This window comes from Theobroma cacao, chromosome 10 (genome assembly GCF_000208745.1).
Source record: "Theobroma cacao cultivar B97-61/B2 chromosome 10, Criollo_cocoa_genome_V2, whole genome shotgun sequence".
Taxonomy (NCBI): Eukaryota; Viridiplantae; Streptophyta; class Magnoliopsida; order Malvales; family Malvaceae; genus Theobroma; species Theobroma cacao.
Genome location: NC_030859.1, coordinates 1813788 through 1835489, shown reverse-complemented (window position 1 = coordinate 1835489; position 21702 = coordinate 1813788). Strand labels below are relative to the sequence as shown.

General features: G+C 33.4%; 3 protein-coding genes and 1 long non-coding RNA gene across 11 annotated transcripts; all 4 read left to right on the top strand.

Annotated features, from left to right (window-relative positions):
* LOC18586049 (polyprenol reductase 2) lies at positions 197 to 1513 on the top strand. The gene has a single exon (XM_018128982.1). It carries the CDS (start codon positions 254 to 256, stop codon positions 1277 to 1279), a length of 1026 nt encoding a protein of 341 aa, XP_017984471.1. The 5' UTR covers positions 197 to 253; the 3' UTR covers positions 1280 to 1513.
* Positions 3466 to 8758, top strand: LOC18586048. Of its 8 annotated transcripts, none has more exons than XR_001929649.1 (4): positions 3466 to 3906; positions 3987 to 4075; positions 7711 to 8132; positions 8217 to 8758. It is a non-coding gene; the product is annotated as an uncharacterized LOC18586048 (long non-coding RNA). The 8 variants fall into 8 exon arrangements; XR_001929648.1 differs by having other exon boundaries at positions 3466 to 3915; XR_001929651.1 differs by having other exon boundaries at positions 3467 to 3906; positions 3991 to 4075.
* LOC18586046 (glycerol-3-phosphate acyltransferase 5) lies at positions 11016 to 12816 on the top strand. The gene is made up of 2 exons (XM_018128711.1): positions 11016 to 11785; positions 11878 to 12816. The coding sequence occupies exons 1-2, from the start codon at positions 11237 to 11239 to the stop codon at positions 12793 to 12795; spliced, it is 1467 nt and encodes a 488-aa protein (XP_017984200.1). The 5' UTR covers positions 11016 to 11236; the 3' UTR covers positions 12796 to 12816.
* LOC18586045 (probable E3 ubiquitin-protein ligase RHC2A) lies at positions 18811 to 20567 on the top strand. The gene has a single exon (XM_007009186.2). The coding sequence runs from the start codon at positions 18974 to 18976 to the stop codon at positions 20147 to 20149; it is 1176 nt and encodes a 391-aa protein (XP_007009248.2). The 5' UTR covers positions 18811 to 18973; the 3' UTR covers positions 20150 to 20567.

Sequence of the window (21702 nt, the reverse complement as noted above, 5' to 3'; positions counted from 1 at the left end):
AAATGAATAAAATTAAAAAATATATATAAATATATAAAAAATTAGTTTGATTTTTTAGGTGGATTGATTTAAAAATTTTAAAATCGAGAACCGACTAAAAAATTAATTGGACCAAACATTTTGGATTAATTGATCCAATTAATTCAATTAAACTGAATTATTTTATTTAAATCACATTTGATTTAGATAAATAATTGGTTTGAATTGATTTTGCTCATTCTTATATTCGGCGGGGAGTACAACTCCGGGAAGAATGAAAGTGGTTGGAGTTTTGATCGAAGCTTTTTCTTTGCAGTCAATGGACACCATGAAAACATGCTTTATTTGGCTTCTAAGGGCGGGATGGGTAGCCGGGACTCTTCCTTTCCTCATCGCTTCACTCCCTTGTTCACGTCTCGGTTCATTTCACACCCTTGTTCTTGGATATGTCAAGAGGGGCAAGATTATGCCATCTTCTTCATCCCACAAGTTGACAGTTCCTCAGAGTTTCTATCTACACTTTTATTTGTTGGCTGTGGTTTGGACAACAGTGTTGTTAATGGGAACTTGGTGGTTTGCAGACAAAGTTGCTCCTTTAAGTCACTTAACTGGAGGTGGGTCTCATGTTTTTTCCTTGCACAAGTCTGGGTTTACCTCTGCTGACGACAGACTCACTGTCTGTAAGTCTGTGTTCTTGCTGTTGTTGATGGAAATTCATGTCCTGAGGCGCCTTTATGAGACCCTTTTTGTTTTCAACTACAGCTCTTCTGCTCGAATGCACGTTGTTGGATACTTCACTGGCATTTGTTATTACATAGCAGCACCTCTGTCACTCTCTACATTTTGTGCAGCTGATCAAGTGGCTGAATTCAATGTCGAAGGCCAAGAAATGGTGTCAATTACAGGTTTTGATTTGCGGGGATATGTCAAGCCCATCACTAGCCTTGGATGGTGCCAATGGGCTGGTGCTGCTATATTTGCTTGGGGATGGCTGCATCAATGCTCCTGTCATGCAATTCTTGGTTCACTTAGAACACATAGATCAGATCAAACTGTTGAATATGTGATTCCACGTGGTGATTGGTTCAACATCGTCTCAAGTCCACACTATTTAGCTGAGATGGTAATCTATGTCGGGCTATTGGTTGCCAGTGGAGGAACTGACCTCACTATATGGCTACTCCTTGGATTTGTGGTGGCTAATCTAGCATTTGCTGCAGCAGACACTCACCGCTGGTACCTCCACAAGTTCGAGGACTATCCACCTGACCGCTGGGCCATTCTTCCATTTGTTTACTAGTTTCTGAGTAACGGCGAATTCAGGTTAAAGGATAATTATAAAGATAGTCTCTCTTTTTTTTAAATTATTTAATCGGTCATTAAATTTTACGATATATTTATATTCAAGATACATATAAAATTGCAAATAACCTAATATGTTATGTCATATGTTGAAAAATATTAATTGTTCATGGCATTCACTCAACAACTGAAATTTCTTGGATCTCCAAAAATGTTATATATTATTAATGAACTATTAATTTGGTAAATTTTAATTTATTTAAAAAATTATGAAATTTAATAATTGTCACATCGATATAACTAGATCCCCTTTTAAATATTATTTGTAAGTTTGTGAGAAAAAATTATTAAACAAATGATGAGGAAACAAGAATGAAAGAGGGAAATAAGAAAATTATCTTTTGTTTTATTGTTTGTTATATATATTGTTTAATATAATCAAGTTCATTGAATTTTGTCCAGCATATTCCGTTCCTAAAAGTATTATTTACCATCTTTTTATTCATTTATTTTCAGTGCTCATGTGATCAACAAATAAAAAAATAAATATGAAATTTTCTTGTTTACATTCTTTTACGACGAAAGAAATAAATATTATTATTAAATGATAGGATATGAACCTTAGTATAATGATATAATGTCACTTTTATAATTTTAAAAAATGTGTAATATGATAATTATATTAAGAAAATGTTTAATGTGGTACCTAAATTTTTATTTTGTTTATCAACGTTTAATTTCGTTAAGAAAATCTTATGACATGTTAATGAATCAATCAAAATGTGTCATATGACTAAATAATGTCACATCACTCTTTGGTCTATGACACGTGACGTAACTTCATTTTGTTTAAAAAAATCATTTTTTAAAAAATTAAGAAACAAATTTTTTTAAAAAAATATTTTCTTTTAAATTTTATTTAATTATTAAAAATAAAAATTTATATATTTTGTGTGTTTGCCTTTTTTAATAATTATAATTCATACTCATAATATAAAGTGAAACACAAATATTTGTCTATGTTATTGAAAATTTTAAAATGTGACACTAAATTCATGCAAAGTGACACATGACCAAAAAAAGGACATGATTCATATTTTCGATTTCTAAATAATGTAGGCTTAGTCAAGATTAATGACGTGAATTAGGGTTGCCAACGAACAAGGTCAATGGTAGAGTCAGAATTTTATATTTGAAGGGACGAAAATAAAAAATTCTATGTTTGTAGGGGTGAAATTACAAATTTTTGAAAAAATAGAGAATAAAATTATCAAATTTTAAAAAAATTATTGAATTTTAAAAGTTTAGGGGGGTGGGAGCCCCTACTAGCCCCCTCTCCCTCAACCTTAGGGCTAGGTATTCGGTAATTTTAAAGTACTCTACCCTGGGCCCCTATTAATAATAGGATAGTCAAACCTTATAACTACTTGATTATTTTTTAAAATTTTTTATTTGAATCCAAACCTTAATACCTTATTCACTACTCATTAACTACTCAAACTCGTTTAAATAACCGATTGTGTACAAGAAATTTATTAATCTCTTCATGAGTATCCAATTATTCGAATTCAAATTCATACTTGTATAAGATTGTGATACCCTGTACCCTCGTATAATAGTTAACATAACCGTATCAATAAGACGAAGGGCTAACTAACATGGATTTAAATGTCAAAGAGCAGTGTCGAGTGAAAAGAATATTCTAGAGTAAAATATTTCACATGCGTGAAAATAATAATTAAATAATAATATTTTTATTGAAGATGAATTAGCGAGATAAAAAATGATTCGGAAGTGAATCGAGGCATAATAAGACATTTTGGGTTCCAATGAAATAAGTGAAAAATCTTAAAATAAAATAATATTTTTATTAATAAAATAATATTAACATATTAATATTTTATTTGATGTCGAAATTAGTCATAAATGAGAAGTATATGGTCAATCTAAATTGGGGAGAAGAAGAATGAGGGAATTTCGTAGAAAAACGACGTTAATGGGGCTCGCGTGTCTTTATTAAATAAAGTTAGCTCGGGTAAGTATATATTTAAATATTATGGTGATATCGCGTTGAAGTGAAAACTTTATATTTTGTTTATACACATGTAAAGGATGAAAAATAGAAAGAAATTGAAATTAAAAGATTATTGGGATGACTAAATTAAAAAAGAGAGAAACTTTAAGGGTAAAATGATAATTTTTTCATGAGCTTAGTCTAAGCTTTTAAAAGAAGCTTTGACTCTTTTCTTCCTTATTCATGACTGATCTTTATCTCTTCAAGATGGCATTTTTCTTCTCCATCTTCTTCCTCCCACGCCATTTTTCTTTCTTTACCATAAAAATCAAGTTTTTCTTCTCTTTTCTTTTCTTTTCTTACTTCTCCATTCTCCTACCCCTTTATTCACCCAACCCACAACTCTCAACCCCATTTTTCATCCCAACTAAACCTTAGGAGAGAGAAAAGAAGAAAGAAGAAAGGAAAGAAAGAAAGGAAAAAGGAAGAGAAAAGCTCGGAGGAGGCTCAGCCTTGGAAGAGAAAAGAGAAAACCGAGAGGTTTTCCTCCCCACCCACACACCATCGTTGAGGTTGAAAAGATTTTGGTGGTTTGCCTTGTAGATTTTAATGTAAGGAAGGTAAAAATTGATGTTTTGTTTGAAAGTATGTAGTTTGAACCAATTATGATGTGAGGTTTTGTTTGTGGTAGCAAGGATCAATAAAGATCCAAGGAACTCGAGGCATGCATGTGGAAGAATCTTGGAATGCGTGGTGATTTTGAGCTAGATTTAGTGGTGGGTAAGCGTTCTAACCTCTAAATCACAAGTAGAAAGGAAAAATGAGATATGTATTGATTGTTTGTGATTGTGGCAGTATGTAAAAGTAAATTGTGATGCATGTGGACTTAGAAAATGCTTGATGGAAGTAAATTTATAGTTGTTGCCATATGCTAGGTTATTGGTGTGAAAATGATGGTTGAACTTGATAAATATCCTTAGAAAAGATTAATATATGTGCTAGAGCCATAAATAAATTGTCGATATTTATAATCTAAAGAATTACGCAAGCAAAGGATAAAGGCAACTTTGGTAAAAATGTGTCAAGATATAAGTTAGTTGAATAAGGATTCACGATTGAATGAAAAAGAGAAGTACAAATTATATATACTAAAGATATTGAATTTGGATTGTGGCTAGGAAGTGTAAAAGTAAAGATAGTGTACTGTGGTGGCATGTCGGAGGAAAATAACAAGCGACTGGTAAGTAGAAATATCTAGATATGCCTTCGAACTAATAACGACATAGTATCCCGCTATTGTAAGGTGAGTGAACTTGCATTTAAAAGGTTTTGAACAAATGCATATGTGTTGAATGAAATGCTAGAATATCCTTGGTTGCCTCTTTTCAAATTTATGCACGGGAACAAACTTTTCACAAGTGATACTTCCACGTTTTTAAACGTATAATGTGATAAATTACGTATTTGAAATATTATGTTGAATTGTCAATTGATTTGTGGCATGTGATGTATTGTTATGCAAAGATTCTAGTTACATGTTGTTATGTGTACTATACATTGAAATGTAATGTTGAATGATAATTATAACTGTGCATGTGCTGTGTGAAAGTGCACATGATGGTGTCGATAGTGTGCGGTGTGGGAGAGCACATGCCGATGATATATGCCATGTGCGTTGTGGGAGAGCACATGATGATGATATATGCCATGTGCTGTGTGGGAGTGCACATGAGTTGAGTTGAGGTTGGCGGGTGTATGTGCGGAGCTGTGGCGGCTAGTGTGGGGATGACCTTGGTGTATGTTTGAATTATCTATATATTTATATATACATAATGTATACGTGAATTTTTACACGCATGTGCACCTGTCCTATAGAGTAGAGATTTTTGAAAAATGTAATGTGATTGAATTGTATATTGAAAGTTGATATTCTTAAATATTTTCAAAATGAGTTGGAAAAACAGCATGGCATCGAGTTTTGTTTATGATATACAAATTGCATGGTTTCAATACAAGCGCATTGTGTTTTTCAAAAAATCTTTCGTGTCATTTGCTTATTCCCTTCTTATGTTTACTCATTGAGTTTATACTCATTCTTTTCAACTTTATGTTTTGGTTTTCAAGATTGAAGGTAGTTGGATCCTAGGTCGAGGTGCTCCCTCCTATTCATCTTTCGATAGGTTTACTACGACTCTCAATGATAGTACCCACACCTAGAGTCACTCCGCTGGTTGTCAAGGGTCTGTTGTATGTTTATATGTGATTGTTTAATGTAAATTGTGAGATTTGTTGTGAACTGTGTGTGTACTTGGTTTTACGACTTAAATTTTAAAGATATTGTTACTAGAAATTACGAGTTTTAGATCTTAAAGAAAAAATAAAGTGATAGTTGGACTACTGACGGGTTTACATAGAGAGGCTTGCTTAGGCTTGGTGAGCTTGCCTATTGGGCCCATACATCGGTCATAGCCTGGGTTTTGGGCTGTGACAAAGATATATTTGTAATTCACAATTGACATCCATACAATTCACTAATAATTAAATTTATAAAAACAAACAAACATTAAGAACTTATTTGAATTTTTTTAATAATTTAGGAGTTTTTTTAGATATTATGTCAATTTAAAACTTAAATAACAAATTATTTTAAAAATATCTTATACAATAACTTAAATAACTTAAAACAAATAAATAAACATGTATAGTAAACATCTATCATTAGGTGTGGATATTGGGTATTCAAGAGGTGCTACTCGAACTCGAAACCGATACTAAACTTACTATTTGTACTTGTTCCGAATCTGAATATAAAATATTAATATTTTATATAATCAAGTCGAATATTTACAAATATTCAATTAAAGAGTATCTATTACCATCACTAAACTAGTAGTTGGCCAGCTAAAAACCAACCAAAGATCCCACATTAGTTATGAACAGGGCAATAAAGATTTTTATATATCAAAAAATGGCATCACACATAATCCTTTCGAGGACATCCGATAAAATTGGAATAATATAGAAAACATGACCACTACACAAGGATGACATGCAAAAATCGAGAAAAGGTCCAAATTTTCATCTTCATGGGTATTGCTCACTTCAGATTGCAATTTAGAGTGTTTTTCAGGGATCCATTATTCAGATTTGAGATAGTTTTTGCTGCACAATTTGCCAATATAGCTTCTGCTTTTTTCAGTGTAAGTTCTATACAACTATTTGTACTGGTAGTTGGTAGTACAGAGTACATTAGCTACTTGTATTTTGTTATGTTTAAAGGAACCTTTACATTTTTAGAGTTGAAATTTGTTCATAGACGATATCTTTATAGTTGGGTTGTAGAATCAATTGATCAAGCAGTTGCCCTTGTTAATCATGGTTGGCCAATGATAGATTGGAAAGTTTTGGTTTTGATAAAGATATAAGAGATCTTTTTATGAATCAACTCTAAGGTGCTAGCTGGTTTGTGCTTGATGTAAAATATGTACTTCATGGATGCTCAATAATCTGGCTTTGTGCAAAAATTGGACTTATCACTTGTGTCTCGTTTCACTTGGTAGTCTAACCCTTCAACTCTTTCCATTCAATAACGCTGTGCAATTGGACAATGAGGTCTTGACTAAGAGTTTCCATACATAGTGCTGATAGATTTGCTGGTTATCAGTGCTAATCTTCTGATATATTTAGCAGAACTGAAGAACTAAATTCTGCAGCATGAAGTGCAATTTGGTGCCATGCTTGGCCCTTGCTGTTAAATATTCTTTAGTCATGCACTGTTGGTGCTTCTGAATCACAAGTTATAATTGTCTAACTGCAAATTGTCTAACTGCAAACTTTGGATCATCAAGTTTTGCCAAGTGTTACCAAAACTTGACCAAAACGTAAAGCCAATCGCCCCATGAAAAGTTTTTCCTTCAGGAAAAGTTGATCAGCTGGGCTTTGATGTCCAGGAATCAGACCCATTCATTTGGTTGCGACACGTCAACAGCCAAGTGCGGGGTTTACGTGAGTTAGAAGGCAAATGCAACCACAAAGCCCATGGTTTCTGCGCCACACCTAAGACTCAACCAGCCCACTTGTAAGGCCTTAGTCAGTTTAGTCAGAATCCAACTAAACTCCCACATTACTTAGGAATAAAAGAGTAAAAGGTTTTATATTACAGAAAGAAGCAGGTGCTGGTTGTCCCTTCGGGGACATCCGATAAAATTGGAACGATACAGAGAAGATTAGCATGGCCCCTGCGCAAGGATGACACGCACAAATCGAGAAATGGTCCAAATTTTTTTTTAATTTTTTTTCCTGAATTTCTGCATCTGTTTCCACCTCTTTCCCTGTTTCCTTTAGCTAAACAACTGATGAAGAGGCTCATGGTAGTTTAAATTCAGATAGGTCTGGCTTAGTTGATCTGTTTTCAGTGATTTGCAGGTGGTCAATTCTGTGTGAATCATGCCAAAAATTTTGCTTTCTCTGGATATGAAAGGGCATGGTTGATCCTTAACGCGCGATGTGTTCTTCTACAAACTGATGCAGTAGCTGCTATCTATAAACTCCCACTCTTTGGGTGTTTAATTTTCCTGGGTAGAATCTGAATTTCTGATATAGGAAATGACTTCTCTTATTAATCTAAGTACCCTTTCTTTTGGTTGAGATTGTGCGTGAATTAGTATGTTCTTGACTCTCGAGCTGAATTCTTATGAATAATGCTTAGTTGCCCATATTTGCTAGTTATTGGTGCTTGTCTCCTGTCATTTTATGCTATACAACATTAGGAAGATTCAAGGAAATGAAGTATTACGGAAACAGAGAAGTGCCCCCAAATTGATCAAGTCGTCTGCAGGTTGAAAATTTTATGTTGCAAGTAAGTAATTTGGAGCCAATGTTAAGATTGAGACTAACGGGCTGAATCTTCTTTACATGGCAGCTGAATCCATCGTATCAACGATTCTTACAATCATGGTGAATTCTCTGAAAAAAATTTTGCTGCATAATGGAACTTTTCTACCTCTTGGGTGTAAGCTGCAGTTGTTGTAGTGCATCAACACACTCAATTTATCAGGTCCAATTATTGCAGCCAAATAGTTTTTGTGTTAGTTGGATTTGCAACAGGGTTTTTGTTTGTACAGGCTTAATTATTAATCACCCAAGGAGAGGATGCCATTGATTAGTCTGCATCAAGAGAAAGCAGCCAGACAAAATTTACTCGTGGAGAAGGCTACGGTTTCTCTTTCTTCTTTTGAACAAAGCATTGTTTATCAAGTGACTTATGTTGGGATCCATTATTTTGCTTCCTGAGAAAGAATGTGTTGCTGTTCACATAGATCAAGGTTGTATGATATGACTTACAGCAAATGTTGTCCCATAGTTATAGCTTATACATGAAGTTTGTTGTTTCTATCTGTCTGATTTGACTTAATTTGTTGTTTCTCTCAACTCAATGATAATCTCATGACTTATATTGGGAAAGAAAACATAGAGAAAGAAACCACAAGTGTGATTATATTCGAACACGTTAAACATTGCAGTTCAAAGTTCTACAAAAATCTCCCATTTATCTGAGACAGACTATGAAAGAAAAAGTTGGAGAAATTGCAGGCTGAGGACAAAATTTTTTCCAGTCCCAACTTCCTTCAGTTTGAACTGCACCCTGCCTAGGTGGTGAACGCTTGGGCTTAGAAATGGTATTTGATGAGCCCAATCATAGTCAGACAGACAAAGACCTTGTAATCTAAGCTTTGGAGATTACAATCATAATCATGGCATGATTATAAAAATGTCTGTCAAATCCAAAGAAAATGGATCATTCGAGGTGATCAAGCCATACTGCCATAACCTTAAGTTCAATCTTACTCAAGGAATAATCCCATTGACAAGGATGTCTGTGTTCAGCAAAATCTATCAGAGTGTGTACATGATCATGACAGATCAGACTTATGTTGACATGGTCATATAAAAAACTTATTCAATACCCCATTGAAAAGGATATGTGGGTTTACCAAGCATTCAACGATGAATTAACAAAGGGTTTTGTCACTTTTCAGTTTTCTAACCAACCTTTTACCTAACTTAGGCAGGAAAAAATTCTTCCCCGTGAGAACCTGACCAGATGAACCACCTTTTTCCCAGATTTTGCAACTAATTCAGAGAGACAGCAAAACTTTTCTAACCTACTTTCAATTCTTCTTGCAAGCTTCCCCATTAACAAAATACCCCAATTGCCAGCTTTATTATATAATTAATGAGATTGCCTACGCCATTTGAGTAACTAGATGGAAAAATGGGGTTTCTGAATTCTGATTAATTCCTGCTGTTGTGAAGGCAAGTTGCGCAGGGGCAGAAAATTTCGGCTTTGTGACACTAGAAATATGGTGCAAGCCATTATTATGTGAACAATGAACACCATCACACACAGATAAATCAATTTCAGATAAGCTTTTACAGTACAAAAAGGTGGGTTCACAAACATAGCTGTCACCTATATTAAGGAAAGGACTTTTCTCCTGTATAGCAAATCAGAAACTGTCTCTTCTCCATTACCCAAACTAGAGCTATCAAAAAAAAAATCAAAATCCCTTTTGAATTAATCAAATACCAACAACAAACTCCAGCAAAGGAGGTACTTATGACAGATTGGACAAGTTACAATGAATTTATTGCAAGATACAATATTGATACTGTTGTTTCAATGGTTGCGTATGTATTAATGACTAGAAAACAACAGACAGTGACTTGTTCATGTCGGACTATGTTTTTGTGATTGATATTAACCGAAACTTCAGTGTAGTTTAACTTTTTCAAGGATGGGGTAATTAACAACTTGTAAGGTTTCAACAGGGGTGGCTTTTAAAGCTTCAAGTCCTGGGGACACAACAGTTAGCACAACCAGCACCTGTGCTTTGGAAACAAGATGAACAGCTCATCTTCAGTTCCAACAATGAACAGAAAACATACAGAGAGAGATTAAACCGAATCCTAAGCTGGGATTGCAGGATCCTGGAGGAGGATGAAGAAGCCTCGCAGTCGCAGAGGCTGAGTGAAGGGTATTAAGAGCTGCCCGTCACCAGGAGTGAAGGGTAGGGGACCTGCTGAATGTTAATGTAAGAGGGGTTGGATATACCCTTTTACAGGAAAGTGAGATCAGTGTTCTTGCTAGCAATTAAGGCAGGGGAAAGTCTTCTGCCTAATTAAAACACTTTAACCAGCATATGGTACTATTGTCCTCAATCGATTTCTTTTTCAACCACCCAATTCTCCAATCCTATATTTAGATAAAAATTTTAAATTCGAGTCATAAGTTTGTAAATCATGATGATAAACCGAATAAACTGAAAAAAAAAATTCTGTGAGTGACAGAATCCCAAATGGCATCACAACAAAAAGCACTCGGATTGGAAAAGAGAAATTGCTTGCTTCCTTCTCATGAAACATCGAGAAAGTGACCCATTCTCTAGCACTAACAAATATCTTTATTTATTTATATATAAATATATACTTTATGTATATATAACATTTAAATTCCTGTTCAAATTAAGCCAAGTTAGTGGCCTAATTAAGGGCAATAAACCGATGGCGCAGTCGCCATTTTCTTTTTCCAAAAAGCTTAACTTTACGTCCATAAATCTTGACTAAGTTTGGTGAGGTTAAGTAATCTATCTTCGAGTATTACCGTGGCGTATAATCCTTTATTCTTTGCAGATATATCAGACTATTTTGGAGGCTTAAGGCCAAAGGGACACACTTTGCAGGAAAAAAAAATGTGTATAAGAGAAGTAGTTGTGAAACTGATAAACTGCCTTGCTCTCGCATTAGAGACTAGTCAATCCAAACCCTTGCTCTCTAACCTTATATCCCCACAGCCCCTTTCGTTTTCCTTCATTCAAGAAAACCCAAAAACTTCTTTTGTGATCACATAAGCAAAAAAAAAGAAAACACAAGGAGAAAAGAATGGAATCAGTTGTTTCTGAGCTGGAAGGGGTTCTTCTGAAAGACCCAGACCCTTTCTGTTACTTCATGTTGGTGGCGTTTGAGGCGTCCGGGTTAATCCGGTTCGCTTTGTTGCTGTTGTTTTGGCCAGTGATTCGGTTGCTGGACATGTTAGGATTGGATGATGCAGGGTTGAAGTTGATGACCTTTGTCGCTACGGCGGGGCTTCGAGAGGCGGAGATTGAATCAGTGTCGAGAGCTGTTTTGCCAAAGTTTTACATGGATGATGTCGACATGGAGGCTTGGAAAGTGTTTAGCTCGTATGATAAAAGAGTTGTGGTGACTAAGACGCCTAGGATTATGGTGGCGAGGTTCGTCAAGGAGCATCTACGAGCTGATGAGGTCCTTGGAAGTGAACTTGTGGTAAACCGGTTTGGGTTTGCTACTGGTTTCGTTAAGGGTGATATCGCTTCTATTTCGAGTAGAGTTGCCAAGTTGTTTGTCGACGAAGAGCCTACTTTGGGGCTTGGAAGAGCTCCGTCAAGCTTTCAGTTCTTGTCTCTATGCAAAGTAAGTCTCTCGAGAAATCTACAGTCCGAAGATTTTTCTAGTTATAATGCTAGCTATACCTGTGCTTCATGTTAACATTACATTTTTAACAGAAGCAAATGCACCCACCATTGATGACCAACCAAAACCTCCACGACCACCAGCTGCTCCGCCCCCTCCCAGTGATTTTCCACGACGGCCGCCTCGTGAAGCGACCGACCCCTTCAACCGCTCTCCTAATCCTTCTGTGGATGCCATTAGGCATCTTACTAGCAACCATCCGTATCGTCGTCGGCCTAATCCTTCCAATGCGAGTTATCCCCTACATGTCCCGTTTATTTGGTGGTAAGATCATCGTCAAAGGCAAACAACCGCCACCTGTTTCCGGTAGCAGCTCCGGGGTCTTATTCGTTTGCACACATAGAACCCTGATGGACCCCGTGGTGTTATCCGCCGTGCTCATGCGCAGAATCCCAGCAGTCACATACTCCATTTCGAGATTATCCGAGATCCTGTCACCAATCCCGACGGTGAGACTAACAAGAATCCGGGAAGTCGATGCCGAGAAAATCAAGCGTGAACTAGCCAAAGGTGACCTAGTGGTTTGCCCCGAAGGAACAACTTGTAGGGAACCATTTTTATTAAGGTTTAGTGCCCTCTTTGCTGAATTGACAGACCGAATCGTCCCGGTTGCCATGAACTACAGGGTAGGGTTTTTCCATGCAACCACAGCTAGAGGCTGGAAAGGCCTGGACCCAATCTTCTTCTTCATGAACCCTAGACCCGTTTACGAGGTGACGTTCCTGAACCAACTGCCGGCGGAAGCCACGTGTTCGTCGGGAAAAAGCCCGCACGACGTGGCGAACTACGTGCAAAGAATCCTGGCCGCTACGTTAGGGTTTGAGTGCACGAACTTTACTAGGAAAGACAAGTACAGGGTATTGGCTGGGAATGATGGAACAGTTTCATGCACTTCTTTTGTTGATCAGGTTAAGAAGGTGGTGAGCACTTTTAAGCCTTTTTTTCAATGAAATTATCAAGAACAAAAAAATATGATTATTTGTTTTTTTTGTGCTAATTTCTTGGAATAAATTGATTTAATTGTGGTTTTTTTTTTCTTGTACATGGTGGGATTGGTATTTTAATTTCTTTTTTTGGATTTATTATTTGTGGAATTGTTAAATAATTTGTAAGGATGATTAATGTTAATCATTGTATTTAAGGTTAATGTTAGTTCTTCCATTTGAATAATATATGAACACAATTTGTTCCTATGTCAAATATGATTCTACAAATTTTATTTCTCGCAGCCGGAAATATATCTTATATACAAGTCGAGGTATGTTCGATGAATTATTTATTCCTTATAGATTTGTTGTTGGCATCGAAGATATTGATACTCTTATCGATTGAAAGTTCGATATATACATTGATTTTGGTGATAAAATTACGTTTTATTTTAAATTATTTTATTATACATAGTTTCAAATCCAAAAATTGCATACTCAATTTTACTTAATAAAGGAGAAATTGTACATTTTAATGTAGATTTAATTAAGGATTAAAGCTTTAAGCACATGAATTATGTTATGATTTACAATGAGTTAATTATAAAACTTAAATATTCCCATAGAAATTAACAATGTAATATCAAACCAAATATAAAGTGCCCTTTCATATACTTTTATAAATTAATTAATTTTTATGGGCCCATGTTTGCCACAAGTTTTAGAGGGAAGCCCAATAGAGTCCAAGCTAAAGCCCACTAGTTAAGCCCTGCTAATTAATTAAATCTCAATTAGATTGTAATGATATTTACCTAATTAGATTCTAACTTTTATAAAAAAATTTAGAAAAGTTTCAAATTTGAGTATTGATTCATGTTAATACGAAAATTATAAAGAACGGAGAGATTATATATTCAGAACACGCTTTCTTTAAAACAATATCAATATGACTTTCTTCGAACCAAAATCAATATAGTATGAAATTTAATTAGCATGTCATTTCGTACTTAGTACTAAATTAATTTATTTATTTATGTCATATTTTAATATTATTTCATTAAATACAATTAAAAAAATATATTCAAAGGTTAGCCATGGCCTGCATGAAGCTTACAATGAGTGATCCGAAAAAAATTAAAATAATGAAATAAAATAAAATAAGGGCAAGATGTGCTCATATCATATGATAGTGAATGAAAGGGGAAATGAATTATTGGTGTACCAGATAACATTATTTTCTTATAATTCGAAATTAATTGCCATATATATAAAGTTTCCTTGGCTAGGAGAATTTGCGGTCCCAGCTAGTTCAAAATAGAAAAATATTTTTCTCCTTAATAATTATATATATATACATCATTGCTTTTCAAGTTTAATTTTTTTTCAATTAGTTTTTAAACGTTTGATAGTTATTTAATTAAATATTTAAAATAATTAAGTTAAAGATTTTTTAAAAATTTGATTTGAAAAAGTCAAATAAAAACAAAATAATAATAACGCGGATTGAAATCTTGAAAGTGATAGTAAATTAGCTATACCATCACTTTCAAAGAAAAAAAAACAAAAGAAAGAAAAGGAGACTTCATATTGAAATGTGGAAATTTAATTAAAATTATAATCAAGAAAATTACTTAAACCATATGCATCCTAATAGATAAATTCGAGACACCATCTATTCTTTTAAAGTTTTAAATTCAAATCTTAAAATCGATAAATGAGTTTTGGTTGTTTATAAATCGTAAATTTTTATATTAAAAAAATCCCATTATTATCACATAAAAGTTAATAAATTTTAACTTTATTTTTCTTGTTTCAATTTCATTATAAATATATCTTTGTAGATATGTAAATGTCACAAACCCGTATTTTCAATCTAAAAAACATTTTTTCTCGTGATTCATCTCATCTTTTACTGATATTACACCCACTCCCATCTTTAAAAAAATAACAACCCGAACATAACCTTAACAAAAAAAGGTGAGACATCCTTAAAATAAACATGTGAATTCCTTAAAAAAAAAAAAAAAACTTTGGTCAAGGTCATGAAGAGCAAAGGCATACATACATAGCCACCAACAACCCCAAACAATGATGAATTCACATAGAAAAAACAAAAAGCTCATGAAACTTTGAATGGAAATGACTTTGAAAAACAAAAAATAAAAAAATAAAAAAGGGTTATCTCTTTATTGCCTTTTTGGCTAAGAAACGTAGAACAAAGGGTTTACAAGAAAACCTTTGAAAAGTAGTTTTCTCGGAGTTTCAAAGGGTTTGGGATTGTGTTAAGGAATCACATCCATGGTCAAACTTTTACTTTCCTTTGTAAATGAATAAAGGCAAGAAGAAGGAACCAACAAGAGAGAAAAAGTCTATGTAAACGAGTGGTGGGCACTACAACATTTTCCAAAGTCTATATCAATTTGTTCCATGTAATGTGTAATGTGTCCTTTCTTTCAAACTTTTTTCTCCATGTATCAATCAAAACCATTACTTAGTTTTATTTTACATGAATTGACTAATTAACAAGTCCGTCTACTTGTCTCAACCGATGGTAAAAAAATTCGACTTTAAATCATCTCGATAGTTTTTTATTAACGTTAATTTTAAATTCACGGTTACGACGTATTTCTTTTTAATCTTAAAAGATTAAATGACGAATTTATATCGAATTGAAATTTGTTATTTTTTAATATTACAAAACAAAAATATTTTCTTTCCAAGGAAGGAACTGTGCAAAAAGATAACAAAATATTTAGTCATTCAACCAATGTTCACAAAGTCATTGTAATGATATCATTTTCTGTTTTAGAAATTCCTTTGACTTTTGTTTGGTGGTTCATCAACCATATTTACAGTCTAAATTGAGAGTCAAACTATTCAAATTAATGGATGCTTAAATCATTCTCATGATTGGAATATTCGATTCGAATCAAGATTAGGCAAAGTATTGTAAACTTTAAATTGATTTTATTTCTACACATATTTCATATTTTTTTAATGTGAATTTTAGCTATTGTGATTAAGCAGATGCAATTCGTATATAAATACATACGAATGATTTATAATTAAGTCAAAAATTACATAAAAATGAAATTATCTCACATTTGGCTTATTCAAAATTTGAATTTAAATCTAAAAATATATTGTTATTCATGATATCACTAATAAATTATATGTAAGTAAGATAAGGAGATCAAAGAAGGTAAGTAATAGTAAAACCCGTGTTTAGAATTAAAAAATAAGAATATGATATCTAAAAAAAATTTGAATTATTTAAAAAGATTTAAATAAGTCTTTATTCTTTTATTACATTAAAATAAATTCTTATACATTTATTTTAAACTTAATAAACACTTATAATTAAAGATTAACTGACTATTATTTAGTTAAGATGTTACTTATTATTTTATGTCGCATAGTGCTAATATGACATAATAACATGTCATATCGAATTATAATATAATATGTTACTATGACATGAAGACATGATCATTTGTTATTTTTTACTTTGTGTAATAACGTCATGTCAATGTCATATAGACATAAAATAACAAATTATATTTTAATTAATAATAATTAATTAATCGTTAATAATAAGACCCTCTTTGATAAAAAATAAAAATTTAATAGAATGTAAAAAAATATTATTTAATTTTTTAAAATAGTTCAAAAGCTTGAATTCATGAATAGTGCTATGATTTTTTTTTTCAAAATAAAAGGAATTCTTCTCCTATAATTATTTATTTGCTTTAATAATTGAATCTATTCAATGACGATATTTTGATCACATATCACCTTATTTTATTGGTCGCGGGTTTAGATTGTTTTGAAAATTGAATTAAAGCTCCAACTCTTTTAAAATATTGAAATGTATGACAAAATGGTCGGTTTGATTATGCCCTTTAATTTGGATTAAATTAATAACTTCTAATAAAATACACAATTATTTCAACAAATAATTAAAAATTTAAAAATTATAATAACCAAGTTGTCTACATGCATATGCATTACTCCACACGTCCAAAATCACAATAAATAAAAAATATAAACAAAATATACTAAAAAATATGTGCCTGCAAAAATTATTTCATTTTAATTATAAACTTGCATTTATATATTCACTAATAAATAACACAATGAATCAAAATTATAGTGTATGATTGCTCGCAAATAAAAATTCTAAATTCGAATTATAATATAATAAAATATAGAATTTTATTAATTAAATATTACTTCTAAAATGAATTAACTTGGTTTTTGATTGATTTGATGGCCTATGAAGTCAAATTTTGGGAAACACGACCAAACATAGCCTTAAATGTGACAAGAGGAAGAAAACACGAAAGCATGCGAAATTTAGAAAGTTGATGACGTGTCCGATAAGGACGTGGGCCACCTTGTTCGTGTATCATGACTCGGATTTCAAAACGCGTGCCACGTTTCGTTTTTTATAAGAATATCAAGGATATCAACCAGCGCGCGTGTCCACCACTCGACCAAGCATGTTGCTCCATGCTTTTGGAATATTCTTTGCCCTTTCTCTCTTTTCTTTTTCTTTTCCTTTCCTTTTTTGTATTTTTTCCCTTTTAATAAATAGTTTAATTATATTTGTAAGGAAAAAAATAATTTTCGATCTACGAATTGATTTAATTAAAAAAAATTTTCATTTCAATAATAAGTAATATTCAAATTTTATTAATGACTTCTCTTAATAAGTCCCGACAAAATACGATAAATCTTTTTTGAATTTTAAAATTAAAAAATTTATATACCCAAAATTTTTAACCTCAATAAAAAAATTTTATTTGAATTAAGAATTTTAATAAAAAAGTAATTATATTTAAGTTTAAGAAAGGAAATATGAATTATCATTCTTCCTTTGAAATTAAAGGATTATATAAAATAAATAATCGAAACTATTAACCCTAACATTTAACAGTATGAGTAATATTAATATGAGAAATTTATTAAATATATAATTTAAAATTACAAAAAAAAACAAAACAAGATATTAAATTGAGAAAATAGATTTTTATTCATGAAATATATGATTATATTAAAATTTTAAATAATATTTTCTTGGTGATTTAAATTGTGGAGTATATGAATTAATTATATTATTAATTGACTTCAACTATATGAGTTACAATCCTTTGATTCAAAATTCAAAATGGCTGTTGTTTTAATAACTCATTAATTGTGGTATTTTAAATTTAATTAAATACGTTTGGTGCTTTCCTATTTATCAAATTTTAAATTTGATTAACGGTACAAAATTGTTGGGTAGTTGAATTCTAAAGCTAAAATTTAAATTTAAATATTCACCAATTGATTGCACAAAATTCCAACACTTTAAACAATTAAGGATTATACATAATATAATTTCAATAAAATCATATATTACTCTACTTTACTTTTATATAAATAACTATTTATATGTTAATAAATTTGTAAAAAATAAAAATAAAAATGATGCAAAAATTGAAATTGTAAAATAATTTTCTCTTTTTGTAAAAATGGATAATTCTAATTTATAATTGATGTTATGTTTTAATTATTTATCTATTTTTAACCAAATTTTAATTTTAAATTTTAATTGTAAAATGATAAATTTATTAAAATAACATGTTCGAATTATAATTTTGTGTCACGTACTCAATATATTTTTTATATTAACATTAGTTTTACCGTTAAATTATATTAATTTTCTTTAAAATAAAAAAATTCAAAACCTACAATTTGTTTCCTTTTTTTTAATATAACCTTAAAAAAACCTGAACCAAATAAATTTGTTACAACAAATTAACTTCCTTTTTTCTTATCGCAGTTAAAAGTTAAACCCAATTTGTACGCCGTTAAAACCCCACCGGCCAGGTAATTTAACTTCACTAATCCCCTATTATGAGCTTAATCCACGTAGTTTTTAAACGTCGTTTTAAATTATCCAATGGAAACAATCCACGTGTGCAAATTACAGCGTAGCCACCACGCTAACGCGGCTTTCCTGTTAATCTAACCTTTATATATAAAATTAAATTATTCTTCCTGCTCTTACAGTTTATCAAACTTTTTCTTCTCTCATTTGCTTCTGGTACCAAGCAGCGGAAAAGAGAGAAAATGTTCACTCATTTCGAAAAATAGTTTTCTTTTTTTCCTCCTTTTGGAATTTCTTTTGCTTTGTCTCTTAGATCTGAATTAAAAAATGGCGACAGCGACGACGTCGTATTGGTGTTACCGATGCAGCCGATTCGTACAGATTTTTAACCAAGATCCGATCACTTGCCCCGGCTGCGACGGTGGATTCGTCGAAGAGATCGAAAACCCGTCTCACACAGCGCGTACGGTCCAGGCTGGCTCCCGTCGCTTTGGCAGCCACAGGTTCCCCGCAGCCTCGATGTACACTAACACTACTCCCACCACCAGCACCATCCTCCGCCGTAGCCGTCGTAACGGGGGCGATCGGTCACCTTTCAATCCCGTCATCGTTTTACGAGGTGGAGCCGCTACCACCACATCATCTGCCGCCTCCCCCTCCTCCGCGTCAGGGGAAAATTCAAATGTTGAACACAACGGGAGAGGGTTTGAGCTATACTATGACGACGGAGGCGGGTCAGGTCTTCGGCCGTTACCCCCGAGTATGTCGGAATTTCTGCTAGGTTCGGGGTTTGACCGATTGATTGACCAGTTATCACAAATGGAAATCCAAAACGTCGGCCGTTACGAGCAACCGCCGGCGTCTAAAGCGGCGGTAGAAGCAATGCCAACGGTGGAGATAGACGAAACCCATGTTTGCAACGAATTATACTGCGCAGTTTGCAAAGAGCAATTCGAGTTGGGAACCAAAGTTCGAAACATGCCTTGCAATCACTTATACCATTCTAACTGCATACTCCCTTGGCTTCAGTTACGAAATTCATGCCCGGTTTGCCGGCATGAGTTGCCCGCCGCAGTCGGCGAAGAAGGGAGCGAAAGCGGTGGCGGGAATTTAAATTCGTCCGAGGAGGTTCCGGTGGGATTGACTATTTGGAGGTTACCGGGCGGAGGGTTCGCTGTGGGGAGGTTTTCAGGGGGAAGAAGAGGAGGAGCAGGGGAGAATAGAGAGTTTCCGGTTGTTTATACGGAAATGGATGGTGGTTTTAGCGGCGGAGGGTTGCCGCGGAGGGTTTCGTGGGGGAGCAGAGGGAGTAGAGGGAGGGAAAGAGGAGGGTTTTTTGGAAGGCTTTTGGGGAATTTGTTTGGGTGTTTTGGTGGGTCAAGTTCTTCTCGGTTGGATTCAAGGATAAGTAGAAGTAGTAGATCTCTTTTGCTCTTTACTGCTTCTTCAAGGAGAAGAAGAGGTTGGGCTGTGGAAGTTGATAGTGGAAGAAGAAGATGGTAAATAATTTTAAGCCCAAAGATTGTGAAATCCTCAAATCATTGTAAATATTAAGAAAAATCATGAGATGGGGTGTTTCCAATTCACAATATTTTGTCAAGAATTGATGATTTTGTGAATTGAAGATAAAGGTTCAGACTTTGATCTAATTGAAGTGAAAAGCAAAGAAGGAGATGGAAGCTTGAAGCCAGAGGCTTCGAAGGAAAAAATTGTGCCAGATAGAAAGCTAGAAGGTACACGGCTCATTGTACGTCGGTGCCTTTGTACTCTGTTTAATTTTTAGTTTTGCACTGTTTTTTTTTCCTTCATTATTTGTAATTTGTAGTTTGCTGTCTTTGATTCTTTTTGGCAAGAAATCTAGCATAAATTTTTATTTGGAATATGAATGAATAACTATGTGTTACATAATTTGGTTCTTTTAGTTTGAATGTTCTTAGCAAATGTCTTGATTCTTGATTCCTTTCTAAACTGCTTTTGGTGTTCTTGAGGGGGTGATGCAAGAACCCAATCCTTAATTCATTGTTAACTGTGTTAAATCTAGCTAGTCTTAGTGTTTAAAATTGTGTTTTTGGACTCCACTTTCCATTAGTTTTTGCCAGTGCCTTTGAGTTTGGGGTTGCAGAACACCAATGACTTCCTAGTTCTTCAATGTTATGGCTTGAGGTGTTAAAAAAATGTCAGCTGTGGGAAGGAAATGCTGTTTAAGTGCAATAAAGCAATTGGTGGGAAATCATGTGTGATATCTACCTTTTTATAGCTAGTACTACCGAAAATTTATTAAGTTTGTATGATTATTAATTGAATATGGTTGAATCAGTCTTTGGATAAAAAAATGAAACTGAGTTAATAGCTGAATGGATGATGCAGAAAAAGAAATCTAGAATCCTGTCATCCAACAATTCTTTGGATTATAATTTGTTTTGTGATTAATGCTGTGATTGAAATGAGCTGGTTTTTGGTCTACCTGATTTAGATTTGGGTTTGGCTTCCATCATTGCATTAGATAGGCAGTGGGATAAGCTAATGGTTGGTGATCTTTGCCCCAGCAATTGGAAATTCTGCTCAATTATGAGTTATTGTAGGATGTGTTGGCTGTGGGCGCTCCTAAAGTATTAGTAGAACAATTTGCAAAGCTGTTAAGATCTGAGTGAGACCAGAGAATCAATCAGGGTCACATAGTCACTCATGGCTTAACTGTAATGTCAGTGCATAACTTGATTCTAGCTATTATATTATCTTTTCTAAGAGTAATGACAAGTTGACATTACAGTCAAAAGGAACAATTCATTGGGAAGCATGAAAGTTGAATTATTGCACATGGATAAGATGTACCAAGTACTTCCTCAGTTTGCATCCTTGCTGCTGTCTGCCAACCATGATAAACTTTCTGAAAACACCTTCCTTCTACCTTTTTTAACACTTTGTTCTGAATTTGCACTAATATAAGCCAAAATGTCCTTGAATTAATATGGAATAGGATTTGGTACAAGAATTGATCAGCAGCTTACACAGAATAAAATTTTATGACTGTATTTTCTCAAGTTACAGGCAGATAT

Bases quoted from the DNA above. Each gene is read 5' to 3' on its own strand.
- LOC18586049 (XM_018128982.1), top strand. From the start codon at position 254: ATGAAAGTGGTTGGAGTTTTGATCGAAGCTTTTTCTTTGCAGTCAATG.
- LOC18586046 (XM_018128711.1), top strand. From the start codon at position 11,237: ATGGAATCAGTTGTTTCTGAGCTGGAAGGGGTTCTTCTGAAAGACCCA. The intron at 11,786-11,877 runs GTAAGTCTCTCG...CATTTTTAACAG, and splicing joins AGTTCTTGTCTCTATGCAAA to AAGCAAATGCACCCACCATT.
- LOC18586045 (XM_007009186.2), top strand. From the start codon at position 18,974: ATGGCGACAGCGACGACGTCGTATTGGTGTTACCGATGCAGCCGATTC.